Here is a 13,707-nt window from a genome sequence, read left to right on the forward strand (position 1 = left end):
AGTAAAGGGTTAACAGAACTTTCTTGTTTCAGTTTTATCACTTACAGAATGTTCACACCTCTGTTGAAGATATGCATTACTCCTCAGATTTGAATAATTTTTTCACAACCAGGCATATGTATTGGCCTTGTCAATTTCTATAAATATATAGATTATGTGTATACTGTTTTTCGGCTAATCTATTTTAAAGTTTTCCACAATTTTTCCTTTCAAGGCTACATTTTATGCAACCTCTAATCTAAAAAGTTGAAAAAAGGCTTTAAAAAGTTTTTGTTAACCACTAAAATTCAAGGCTGACCTTTTACTCACAAAAATAAGTACCCAATGTATAATACTTAATTCAAATATACAATTTATAACTGAATTTTTTTTGTATAGTGCTTTCTTAACTGATAAATTAAGCCATATAGGTGATTTTTTTTTTCTGTTGAACTTGTAAGTGATAAATTAAACACAACCTGTTTAAAGCTAAATAATACATTTTGGTAATTTTCAATAGATTTACTTTGGAATGTTACGTTTGATTACACATTTGTGTATTGTGTGGTGAGCATATCTGTGAGTAAAATGGAATGGTTCCTTGTGTTGTCTGTCGTAATTCTATTGTAGACTTGTAATATGTCAAAAATATCTGACCACATCCTGTACATGTATTTATTTCTGTCATTATATCTGAAATGAAAATGAACAATAAAGTAAATGAGAAATACGAAGTAAGTGAATTTTACAAGTTTATAACCCCTAGGTCCCCAGTTTGAATCAGTGGCGGATCCAGAGGGGGGTGTAGAGGGCGTATCCCCCCCCCCCCGCCCCCCTTTTGCTTGCACTTTTTTTTTTTTTTTTTTTAAATGATTAATCAGACTAGACTTCGTGAACTTTGCCATTTCCCGTGTATTTCATTTTTATGCGACAATTCTTTACTTATAAAGATATTTTTCGCTCGTATTTACTGTAATATATTACTGATTATGTCAAAGTCATGTGATTCACTACGGTGGAGTTGACCAGTGCGTCGAAAAAAACGTCACTCAGAAATTCAAATTTCGGTAACACATTGCTTAGGCTGAGGATGATAAGCATGACACCTTCAAAGCGACAAAGGATTGAGCAAGAACGTATTGACTTCTATTTCACAATTCCACCAAACAGAAAGTAATACTCTATTACACTCTCATGAAAAAAAAATTCCACAGCAGTATTATTTACCTTCGAAAACATGTTTAACCTCACATGCCCCAGCCTATTAATAACATAGCTGAATAATGATCCTCAGTTAGTAAGCTATAGATAGATTTAAAGTCTAAGGTACGGACCATTTGATTTGAGGGGACAGTCTGAGATATTTGAGAGAAAAAATTCTGACCCTGATTTTTGCCTTAAACAAAACTTCTGGCCGTATCAAGATTGAAAACAATAATCTTGTCCACTATTTTGCTATTAGAAACAAAAATTTCCAACAGAATTATTTAGCATTAAATGAACATGATGAATAAAAAACGGGCGTAATTTTTTTGGGGCCGGGGGTTTGCATGTAAATCCCATATCTAACTGGAATGTCTGTTTCGCCGAACTGATATTTTGAATACTTTTTTCAAGGCCTGACTGCAACCTGCCTGCTGAGTGTGGCCTTTATGTCGCCACTTGTCGACCGTCATTCATAAATTCGTTGTCATTTCAGACTCATTCGTAGCCTTTGGTTGATTTGGAACCCCTCACTTCCCTTGTTGGGTGAAACATTTCAACCAAACATTTGGATAAAAATTGCTTGTTTGTCTTTTTTAAGTTAATAACTCGTGTCAGTCGTATTGTAAATGTCATTGAATAGCCCGGCGTATATCTTGTTTACAACAAGAAATCTGTGAAGTTATGCTAACTAAACATACAACAAACGAGTATTTTCCATGTCCATTTTTTACTGACAAGTCCCACATCAAATATATTAGTACATAGCCGTTTGGATCCAATCATTTTATAATAGACAATTAATGGGGATAATACGGCATCAAAAATGTCCAACCTTTAACTACTAGTATAAAATATACATGCCTCACGTCAGGAACCGTTTAAAAAGTGCATTTTACACTTATTTTATGTTTTTTAGCCAAAAAAAGGTCCAAAATTTTTTTAACTTAACATAATTGGCCCCCCTTTCCAAAATCCTGGATCTGCCCCTGTGAATACCGGTAGATATTGAAAAGTCCATATTTTGATGTGATAATTTCCCAGAAATCCAGTCAGTTCTTTAGGATGATACAGAAAAAAGATGCATATCCCCTACTGCAAGTATGGCAACATCCATGTTTTTCTTATGCTTATAAAACTGGGAGGCAAGGATATTTCCTTTTTTTTTTCTTAAGTTAGAAATAAGATAAATTTAAACATGTCATGAATTCTAGTACTGCTCTATCTTAATAAATATTATTTACTAACCTTGTAATGTTTGTGGGAGAATATCAATTTTGTAGTTCCCATGGTTACATATGAATCTTAAAGCCTTCTCCAGCAATGATGGGAATAGATTATTTGGAGTATGTACTTCAATCACACTGTCTTCTAAGAGGAATGGATTATCTGAAACTGAAAAATAAGACCTGTCTTGAGAGACGATCCATTTACAAGATCTATTGATTTCACCACAGAGATTAAAGTTTTGTCCTGGTTATTTTCTAAATTGTAGTTTATGCTTAATATACTGGTACATTGGAAAGTTGTGTTATTAAGCAATAATACAACAAAATGAAGAGCGAATCAACTAAACATCATTGAGATCGGAGCCATCTCTGTGGGCCCCACTGTGAATAACATGTTGTAAAAAATTTGTATCTTTACCATAGGACAAGGGGTTGTCAACTGAAACCAAAGTTTTTGACCTAGGAAGTTGTACATACATTATGACACACCCTCTGGTGTTGGTTAATATACATGTCAAGTATAAACTTTAATATCATAATGGTTTTCAAGATATAGAGCGGACATGATCTTTACCATAGGACATGGAGTTGTCAACTGAAACAAAAGTTTTTTACCTTGACCTTTGACCTAGGAAGTTGTACATACATTATGACTGGTTAATATACATGTCAAGTATAAACTTTGAAATCATAACCGTTCTCAAGATATAGAGCGGACACGATCGTTACCATAGGACATGGGGTTGTCAACTGAAACCAAAGTTTTTGACCTAGGAAGTTGTACATACCATATGACTGGTTAATATACATGTCAAGTATAAACTTTGAAATCATAACGGTTCTCAAGATATGGAGCGGACACGATCTTTTCCATAGGACATGGGGGTTGTTAACTGAAACCAAAGTTTTTACCTTGACCTTTGACCTAGGAAGGTGTACATACATTATGACACACCCTCTGGTGTTGGTTAATATACATGTCAAGTATAAACTTTGAAAATATAACGGTTCTCAAGATATAGAGCAGACACGATCTTTACCATAGGACATGGGGTTGTCAACTGAAACCAAAGTTTTTGACCTTGACCTTTGACCTAGGAAGTTGTACAAACATTATGACACACCCTCTGGTGTTGGTTAATATACATGTCAAGTATAAAGTATGAAATTATAACGGTTCTCTAGATACAGAGCGGACACAATTTGTTACGGACGGACAGACTGATCACTATAGGGCGACATGCCATTCAGCGGGGCCCTAATTAAATTTCACATTCAATATTTCCTGGTTATTTACTATAATTACGTATACACCAAAAGGACATTAATGTCAGTTGTTGAAGATTAAAACTATAAATATAAATATATTGCATTTCTATATTTACAGTCTGAGGTTTGTTGAGTACCAACTTATAGCAAGTTCACTTCCATCACACTCTAACAGATCTTAACTGGATTTGGCTGTAAAAGTTTGGTCCTTTTTGGTTTTTGTAAAATTGTTTTATAAATTCATTTGATTTTCCAAACTACTAGCTCAAGTGTATCTAATGAAGGCTAATTCAGAGCAATGATGTGCAGAAAAAATACACATTTTTTACCTGAGATACTGTCATATCTATCAACTTTTAATGTAGATGGAAGGTACTGTAGTTTGTTATTATTGAGTTGTAGATTCTTTAAACTGGGAAGCCGTCCTATTTCAACAGGTAGCACAGACAAGCTGAAATTTAAATTTTTAAGATTTCATATTGATAGGTTGTTAAAGTATTGAAATTTTAATTTCAACATTTGTATTATACATGTGTTATCAAAATTACATACAGGCGAGACTTATTTCTGTGTCAACAGTTTATTTTAAAGATGCAAGTAAATTCACAGTACTATATGCTTTAAACCAATTTATTTTCGTGCATACTTTATTTCGCGTTAAGTTCTTTCTAGCCAACTTCGCGAGCTTCTCATTTTCTTGATATATTGATATATCTATATAAGGGAAGATCCAAGTTTCACATATTTGAGACTATTTAAATTCACAATAAACTGCTTTGCCTAGCACAGCTGGATACAACCGCAGAGGTCCAACCCTGAATAGTAAGGGCAAAAATGTACACAATATTCAAGCTTGATACAGGTCTGAAATTGGATTGTAATTAAATATTTGACACATTATAGGTTTCTGACACAGAATAAATGTAGTCAAAGAACTTGAAATTGGTTATATGATTTTAATTTATATTCAATTGAAGATTTCTTGCTTTTGTGCAATACACTGTGCTGTTGCGCAATACTTAGTAAATCTGTTTTCAGACTATATACAAAGAATAAGCAAAATAAATTGTGACCACCAATTTTTCTTTGGAAATTGACAATTTCTTAAATCTTGAGGGAAAAAAAATTGCCCCCCCCCCCCCTCAAAAAAAATTGCCCCCCCCCCCCCCCCCCTCAAAAAAAATTGTTTTGCCTCCCCCCCCCTTTTTATAAAAAAAAAAAAAAACATTTGAAGAATTTTTCTATTTGTAAAATGTGGTACAATTTAGGATAAATCCATACACTTAAACACAAGTTATTGCATTAAATTTTAAAAAAATTCTTGTTTTAGAACCTTTTTGGCCCCTAATTTCCTGGACGGTTTGGGCAACTACCCCCAAAATGAATCCCAACCTTCTACTTGTGGTATTGAACCTTGTGGTACAATTTCAGAGCAATCACAATACTTAAACACAAGTTATTGTCCTGAAACTAGAAAAATGCTTGTTTTGGCCCCTAATTCCTAAACGATTGGGACCATCCCCCCAAAAACAATCCCAACCTTCCTTTTGTGGTATTGAACCTTTTGTTAAATTTTATAGAGATCCATACACTTAAACTAAAGTTATTGTCCGGAAACCAAATGTCTTCGGACGATGAGCACATGATAGCATTATACGACCCCAAAATTTTTTGTGGTCGTATAAAAACAAATTGCAAACATACTATGTCAATGAACCAGATATCATTGACCTACCCCTTAGTGGTTCCCCTTAAACTGACGTTATCATAAACTTTAAAAAGTAAACTATGCAAAACGTTCAGTCAATAGACCATGACTTAGGGCGCAAGGCCAAGTAGCCTCAAAGGAAATGAGAAATGTCAATGCTTTGAAACTGCATACCAATTGACTTATCCTAAGTGTTTCCCTTTAAACAGACTTAAACGCAGACTTTAACATGTTAACTGCAAAAGTTTCAATCAAATAAACCATGATGAGGGGGCAGGGCTATACAATCTCTATGGAAATGAGATGTGTAAATGTAAATACAACTGCATACCAAATAGCATTGACTTGACATTAGGGGTTCAGCTTAATCTGACCTAATCACAAACTTTAACATGTAAACTATGTAAAAGTTTCAAAGTCATTTAGACAAATTCCATGTAAATTAAATTATCTACTAGGTTTAGAACTCTGTCACAATTGTTTAGCAGAATTTTTACACAACTGTGGACAATATGAAGAATTTATCAACATTCTAGTTTCAGAGGGAAAAAAATTCAAAACTGAACAATTGCCTACACCATCTATGATTTAGCCTGATTAGGATAAAAAAAAAATTTTACATTAAGGACTTCCTTTTGCAAATTTGGTTATAAGGTTATTCGTGTAAATTTAGAGTTAAAGACAAAATGTGATAGTTCAAATGATTCGTAGGATTCACAGGAAGACATGTGGCTTTTATGTTCTAAACATATCCCCAACCTTCAGCAAGAGAATCTCTAGTGGAGGGACCCCAAATCATCATTCCTAAAAAGATTTGACCATAGTAGTTCCAGAGGAGGCAGAATTCTTGATACTTTAGTTCTGTTTCTCAAAACTGTAATTGTTTGTAAACAATGTTGTACATTACTTTCAAAAGTTTAACAGGTATTATTCAATTATCATATAGATACAATAAGTATGACACACACATGGGTGGTCCAATACTTTTTTATTTAATGTAGGATTGGAACTATCTAATTTGTTACATGTTTTAAATATTTGTACAATTTTAAGGTCAATACAGCATAAACATTACTATTTGTACTCACTAATTGTTTGACAAATTTAGTGTCTCCAAATTCGGACAATAACAAATACCCTTTGGAATGTTGTGTAGATCACATGATGAGACATCTAATTCATGAAGATGTATCATATTTCTGATTTCATCAGGGAGACTAGAAACAGGGTTATTATGTAGCACCAAAATCTGAAATATGAATTTATCCATGTTCTAAGGCATACAATATTTTATTTATGGTATTAAGTTCCTTCAGCTGTATAATAACACTTAAAAAAAAAGATCCACAAGAACTTAGAAGTGCAAAGGATCCCAAATCACTTACTAAACAGTGCCAAATTTACCAGGTTGGTGTTATTTGCTACCATCTGAGCACCAAAATGCAGTTTACCAATTGAAAAACATTGTTCATAAGAAATTAGGGCAGAATTTCCCTGTTTTACCGGTAAGCCTTATCAAGCAGTTTTTAGACATTATCCTAATACCTGCTAACAAATATACAAGATGTACATGTATAGCATGAAATTCATAAGTCAAATGGTCATAATTATGTCAAAAGTTGGTCAAACATTCCTAGGAACATTTTGTCAAACAGAAATTTATATGTGCTCAATATCAACAGAGATAAAAGAACAGTGGAGAAAACCATTACTTTCATGAAATTTTCTTAATCTATTTGCTGTAAAAAGTTGAAATGTAGGTCAACCAGATAAAAACTCATATGTGATCTGGAACCACTCAACTGCTAAAACATCAAATGTCAGCTATTAACAAAGGGCTGACGAGAAAGCAGAAAGTTGTCATTTTGAGGACATCATTCCTTTTTTAAATTAGATATTTCAAAACTAAAGATTTGAATTTTAATAAAATTCTAGAAAAAAGAAGTCATTCAGGCGTAAAAAGTAGGTAACGCAGACCTACATTTGATTTTGAAAACTAAATCATTATCATACATATACATGCGCATCTGTAACATTCTTTGAAGCAAACAAACAATACATAGTTTAATTGAAGTGTGGAGCTGGCAAGTCAGTAACTGCTAGTAGTCCTTTGTTAATTTATGTTTATCATTGTCATTTTGCTTAGTTTCTTCTGTTACATCGGACTCAGACTTCTTTTAAACTGAGTTTTACTGTGCGTTTTGCTGTGTGTTTGTTTATTCCAAATTGGCTAGAGGTATAGGAGAGGGTTGAGATCTCACAAAATAAGTTTAATCCTGCCACATTTTTGTAGACCCATTGACGACCCATTGATGGCCTTAAGCTGTTTTCTGTTCTTTGGTCAGGTTGTTGTCTCTTTGACACATTACCCGTTTCTTTTCTCTATTCTATAACATATGTTAATTTGTTTAAATATATATTAATGATCAACTTTACCTCAAGATGTCCAAGTGAGGAACGCTTTAGGTTGAAGTATTTGAGTTTATTGTATCTGAAAATAAACAATTAAATTGTTTTTGAATACTGCAAATTCAGAAATAATTGCGCTGTTTTTATTAATGACTAAAAGGCATCAATTTTAAGTTCGCAATAATAAAAACTTCATTCATAATTTCAGTAATGATTTTCATTCATAAAATATTGCAATCAGAATTATTAGATTTCTCATTTTTGCCTGAGGTCAAAGATTCACAATAATAAATGCACACATTAATTTCTGAATTTACAGTTCTTGTAATTATACAATATCTTCATAAGAATATATTCAAATTAATGTGTTTGCCTTGTTGGATTCCTTAACATTCTGTATTCAATCATCATTTTTTACACATGTTAACATCATTACTAATCAATTCATGGAAAATGCTTCCATTTTTTATTCTTGAAAGAGAACATATATGAATTCTTTTTTGTATTCTACTGTTGATTGATAATATTTTAAGGGTACAAATTTTATGGTTTAACAAATTTTGGAGTTTGGGATTCTAAATCTTTAGGTTTGGTCATTCAACAAAAGCCCCTAAAACAAGATGTTATATGAGTTATTGCTGTTGTTACAAAAATATTGTTTGAAGTAACTCAAAAATATGATTTCAATTTGAAAAATGCAATCGGCATATAGGAGGTAGATAAATTAATACTAGAGGCTCTAAAGAGCCTGTGTCGCTCACCTTGGTCTATGTGCATATTAAGCAAAGGACACAGATGGATTCATGACAAAATTGTGTTTTAGTGATGGTGATGTGTTTGTAGATCTTACTTTACTGAACATTCTTGCTGCTTACAATTATCTCTATCTATAATGAACTTGGCCCCAGTAGTTACAGTGGAAAATATTTTGTAAAAATTTACAAAAATTTACAAAATTTATGAAAATTGTAAAAAGTTGACTGTAAAGGGCAATAACTCCTTAAGGGGTCAATTGACAATTTTGGTCATGTTGACTTATTTGTAGATCTTACTTTGCTGTACATTATTGCTGTTTACAGTTTATCTCTATCTATAATAATATTCAAGATAATAACCAAAAGCTGCAAAATTTTCTTAAAATTACCAATTCAGGGGCAGCAACCCAACAACGGGTTGTCCGATTCATCTGAAAATTTCAGGGCAGATAGATCTTGACCTGATTAACAATTTTACCCCAGTCAGATTTGCTCTAAATGCTTTGGTTTCAGAGATATAAGCCAAAATCTACATTTTACCCCTATGTTCTATTTTTAGCCATGGCGCCCATCTTGGTTGGTTGGTCGGGTCACCGGACACATTTTTTAAACTAGATACCCTAATGATGATTGTGGACAAGTTTGGTTAAATTTGTCTTAGTAGTTTCAGAGGAGAAGATTTTTGTAAAAGATTACTAAAATTTACGAAAAATGGTTAAAAATTGACTATAAAGGGCAATAACTCCTTAAGGGGTCAACTGACCATTTTGGTCATGTTGACTTATTTGTAGATCTTACTTTGCTGAACATTATTGCTGTTTACAGTTTATCTCTATCTATAATAATATTCAAGGTAATAACCAAAAATGGCAAAATTTCCTTAAAATAACCAATTCAGGGGCAGCAACCCAACAACGGGTTGTCCGATTCATCTGAAAATTTCAGGGCAGATAGATCTTGACCTGATTAACAATTTTACCCCAGTCAGATTTGCTCTAAATGCTTTGGTTTCAGAGATATAAGCCAAAATCTACATTTTACCCCTATGTTCTATTTTTAGCCATGGCGCCCATCTTGGTTGGTTGGTCGGGTCACCGGACACATTTTTTAAACTAGATACCCCAATGATGATTGTGGCTAAGTTTGGTTTAATTTGGTCAAGTAGTTTCAGAGGAGAAGATTTTTGTAAAAGTTAACGACAACGGACGCCGACGACGACGGACGACAAGTGATGAGAAAAGCTCACTTGGCCCTATGGGCCAGGTGAGCTAAAAAGGGAAAATGCAACATTCATTATAGATTATTCAGATAAATATAGATTTTTACCAAATCACAGATTAAGATATGTATCCCTTAAAATAGTAAAATTTTCAAACTTTAGATAGATATTGTAGTCAATGTTGTAGAATCTATGTCTCTAACAATTTTATTGAAAATGCAGAGTGCCATTTTCCAGAAGGATATGGTTGGAAATTACAATAGACAAATTTAATCAACATGAGGTTTACCAAAATTTATCTAACTGATCAGAACCAGTTTAAATGCAGACAGATTTAGAGAAGACTTGGTCCAAAATATCAGATAAATACATATTTTATAAGTTTTCATCATAACTTAAGGCAGCTTCTTAATTTTAACTGCATATATAGCTGGATTGCTGTCTCCTTCATGTATATCTCATAACTTTATAGAAGAAATAACGTTTTGAAGCATATTTGACCCTTTAATTTCACAACCACAATAAAAATATTGTATGATACTGTTAGCAATCACAATTGTTAAGCTTAAAAAATTTATAAAATTACTTACTCTAAATACAATTTAACAAGACAATGTAGCTGACCAATACACTTTGGTATATCTTCCATGTTATTATGGTCAGCTTTAAGCACTTTTAAATTTTGCAAGGAACAGATAGTATCTGAAAACAAGATTTATTTAGGATAACTAGTTAGTAAATATTTCGTGTATTTATATTTTGAACAAAAAAGTTGCCAACACAATCCTTCAAGAATTACACATATATTTAGGTTGAAGTATTTGAGTTTATTGTATCTGAAAATAAACAATTAAATTGTTTTTGAATACTGCAAATTCAGAAACAATTGCGCTGTTTTTATTAATGACTAAAAGGCATCAGTTTTAAGTTCGCAATAATAAAAACTTCATTTATTTGATGTAAATATTCTAGTAACACTTTATCAGATTTAATTTTTCTTAGTAAATTATCTTCATTAACAGAGAATAACAAATGAATTAAAAATCAATGTACATTGAAAAAATAACCAACATGATGTACATAAATCAGGCTGTTAGTTTCCTCATTTGAATTGTTTTACATTTGTCATTTCAAAGCCTTTTACAGCCTAGTATGCAGTGTGGTTTTTGCTCAATGTTGAAGGCCATATGGTGACTATAGTTGTTAACTTCTGTCATTTGGTCTCTGGTAATGAGATGTCTCATTGGCAATCATACCACATCTTCTTATTTTCATATATACAAGTCAGGTACAGAGGACATACAAAACAAGAATGTGTCCATAGTACACGGATGCCCCACTCACACTATCATTTTCTATGTTCAGTGGACCTTGAAATTGGGATCAAAACTCTAATTTGGCATTAAAATTAGAAAGATCATATCATAGGGAACATGTGTACTAAGTTTCAAGTTGATTGGACTTCAACTTCATCAAAAACTACCTTGACCAAAAACTTTAACCTGAAGCGGGACAGACGGACAGACGGACGGACGAACGGACGCATAGACCGAAAAACATAATGCCCCTAGGTGGGGCATAAAAACCAAACAATCACCAAGGGAACAATTGGCCAGTCATAGTCCTAACTTTATACAAACACTTGAAAGTTGAACAAGATTTTACAACATGTCAGAAATTCCATTGAATAACAGCCACTTAAGTTCCAACAAACTATGAAACTTCGATTTAATTTAATCAATTCTGCTTAGGTTAATTTTATAAAACAGTACAACTCCTACTATCTATAAGATGTGATGTATAAAATTGTCCTTATCTATTATATTTATTTTATGTTTATAAGTTGTGTCATAAAATATCAACACTTCCATAGAAAGCTAACAAAAGCTTCTTTCCAGACACTGTTTTTTTCAGTTTTCCAAATGACAAGGGAATTCATGGTACAATAGTGTTATCTTCTGGAAGCAATCACTTATGTTGATTTTCTTCTTAGTAATGGGCATAATACCTGAATGGTACAAGTCAACATAGAGAAGCTCTAAACTGACCATAACTGTAATGAACATACTGTAAAAGAAGTCATCTGTTTCTGATGGAACAAATGGTTGAAAGAACAAAGGTAGGAGTATTTGCTATTCAATATACTCCTTGTATATAAGTTTACTCAAGGCTTTGCACTAACTTATTATTCTGTACTGTTCATAAACTTGCTATATCAAATCTACTTTGTAGTACAGCAGCTGATAAATGAGTGCAAGAAAGCATGCTTTCTATATTAGCAGATTAAATACTCCAAGCTAGCTTTCAGTTACTATGAACATTATTATGCAGTTTTATATTCACTTGTAGTTGCATTTTTTCTGTTGTCTTTTTTTTAGTTAAAAAGATTTCTCAGTTCTTATTTTCTCTGTGTTTTTTGTTATTCCACTGATCAAGATAATGTTAAAAATGAGGAGAATTTAGTTATCATCAAACTAGTTTAACCATTTCACATGCTTACATGCATTTCACAACTAAAAGTCATGAACCTCATCCATGTTTGTCTCAGATTACATATTGTTTGTTCTTTTTTCATTCACGATTTGGTCTGTATGGCTTGTGTAGACTTGCAAGTTTGAGTTTAATTATTGGTAAAGACATTTGTCTAATGTAAATGATTTTTAATTCATTTGTTATTCTCTGTTAATGAATACTTTGGCAAAACTATTATTGACCATAAAATACAATTTTGGTTTTATTGTGATGTTGGATTGCTGTTTCACTGATGTACCGGTATAACCCCAATTTATTTTTGCAAGCAATTTATTCACACAACTCTGGTGATCAAAAATTATTCATAAAATAAATTGTAAAGAATATTTCAAACTTCTAATTCTTTAATATGAATACATCAACAAAGACAGAAAATTGCAAAAATAAATTGCCCTGAAGTCAGCTAGGAATACAGTATCTGCTAAAATAAATTGACCATAACTCAGCAACATGAATGAAGTATCTGCAAAAACAAATTGCCCTAAAGTCAGCTAGAGAGGGCTAAACATGAATGGAGTATCTGCAAAAAAGAATTGCCCTGAAGTCAGCTAGAAAGGGCTTAACATAAATAAAGTATCTGCAAAATTTTTTTTTCCTGAAGTCATCTAGAAAGGGCTAAACTTGAATAAAGTATCTGCAAAAATAAAATTCCCTGAAGTCAGCTAGAAAAGGCTAAACTTGAATAAAGTATCTGCAAAAATAAATTGTCCTGAAGTCATCTAGAAGTGACTAAACATGAATAAAGTATCTGCAGAAATTAATTGCCCTGAAGTTATCTATAAGAGGCTAAACATGAATAATGTATCTGCAAAAATAAATTGCCCTGAAGTCAGCTAGGAAGGGCAAAACATGAATAAAGTATGTGCAAAAATAAATTGGTTTACAGTAAATTAAAATCAAAGACACTTTTGAGTAACTGATTAAAAACTTCATTGTCTTACCTGGTAATGTATATATTTGATTATATGATAAGTTGAGTGATTCTAGGTTGACTAGTGATCCAAGAGAATCCTGAAATATAAAGATAAACTGTTAATACAGAGATATGTCTCGCCTATTTGTTATTTTGATAATGCAAATGTTGGAATTAAAATAGCAATACTTTAACATGTAAGTTATGCAACTATTCAAAGTCAATGAACCATGACTGAAGGTACAGGGCTAAACAATCTCCATGGAAATGAGATGTGCCAATGCTAATACAACTGCATACTAAATACCATTGACTTTTTATAAGTCGTTCCCTTTAAACAAACCTAAACACAAACATTAATTTGTAAACTATGTAAAAGTTTCAAAGTCAATGAACCATAATGAGGGGGTGGGGTTATATAATCTCCATGGAAATGAAACTTGCAAATGCCAATACATTTGCATACCAAATATTATTGACTTAACATACGT

At 32.4% G+C, this 13,707-nt stretch overlaps 1 protein-coding gene across 1 annotated transcript in view; it reads right to left on the minus strand.

Moving 5' to 3' along the window:
• Positions 1–260: 260 nt before the first annotated feature.
• The window catches only part of LOC127698957 (uncharacterized), a 33,992-nt gene continuing 20,545 nt past the window's right edge, over positions 261–13,707 (minus strand). The window contains exons 7-13 of the mRNA XM_052202737.1: positions 13,245–13,314; positions 10,362–10,473; positions 7,825–7,879; positions 6,477–6,637; positions 4,010–4,131; positions 2,431–2,577; positions 261–672 (exon numbers count right to left, since the gene is read on the minus strand). Coding sequence (XP_052058697.1) covers positions 515–672; positions 2,431–2,577; positions 4,010–4,131; positions 6,477–6,637; positions 7,825–7,879; positions 10,362–10,473; positions 13,245–13,314 — 825 coding nt within the window. The 3' untranslated portion in view covers positions 261–514. The remainder of the gene's footprint in view (positions 673–2,430; positions 2,578–4,009; positions 4,132–6,476; positions 6,638–7,824; positions 7,880–10,361; positions 10,474–13,244; positions 13,315–13,707) is intronic.

This window comes from Mytilus californianus, unplaced genomic scaffold, assembly GCF_021869535.1.
Source record: "Mytilus californianus isolate M0D057914Y unplaced genomic scaffold, xbMytCali1.0.p SCAF_4, whole genome shotgun sequence".
NCBI classification, from domain to species: domain Eukaryota; kingdom Metazoa; phylum Mollusca; class Bivalvia; order Mytilida; family Mytilidae; genus Mytilus; species Mytilus californianus.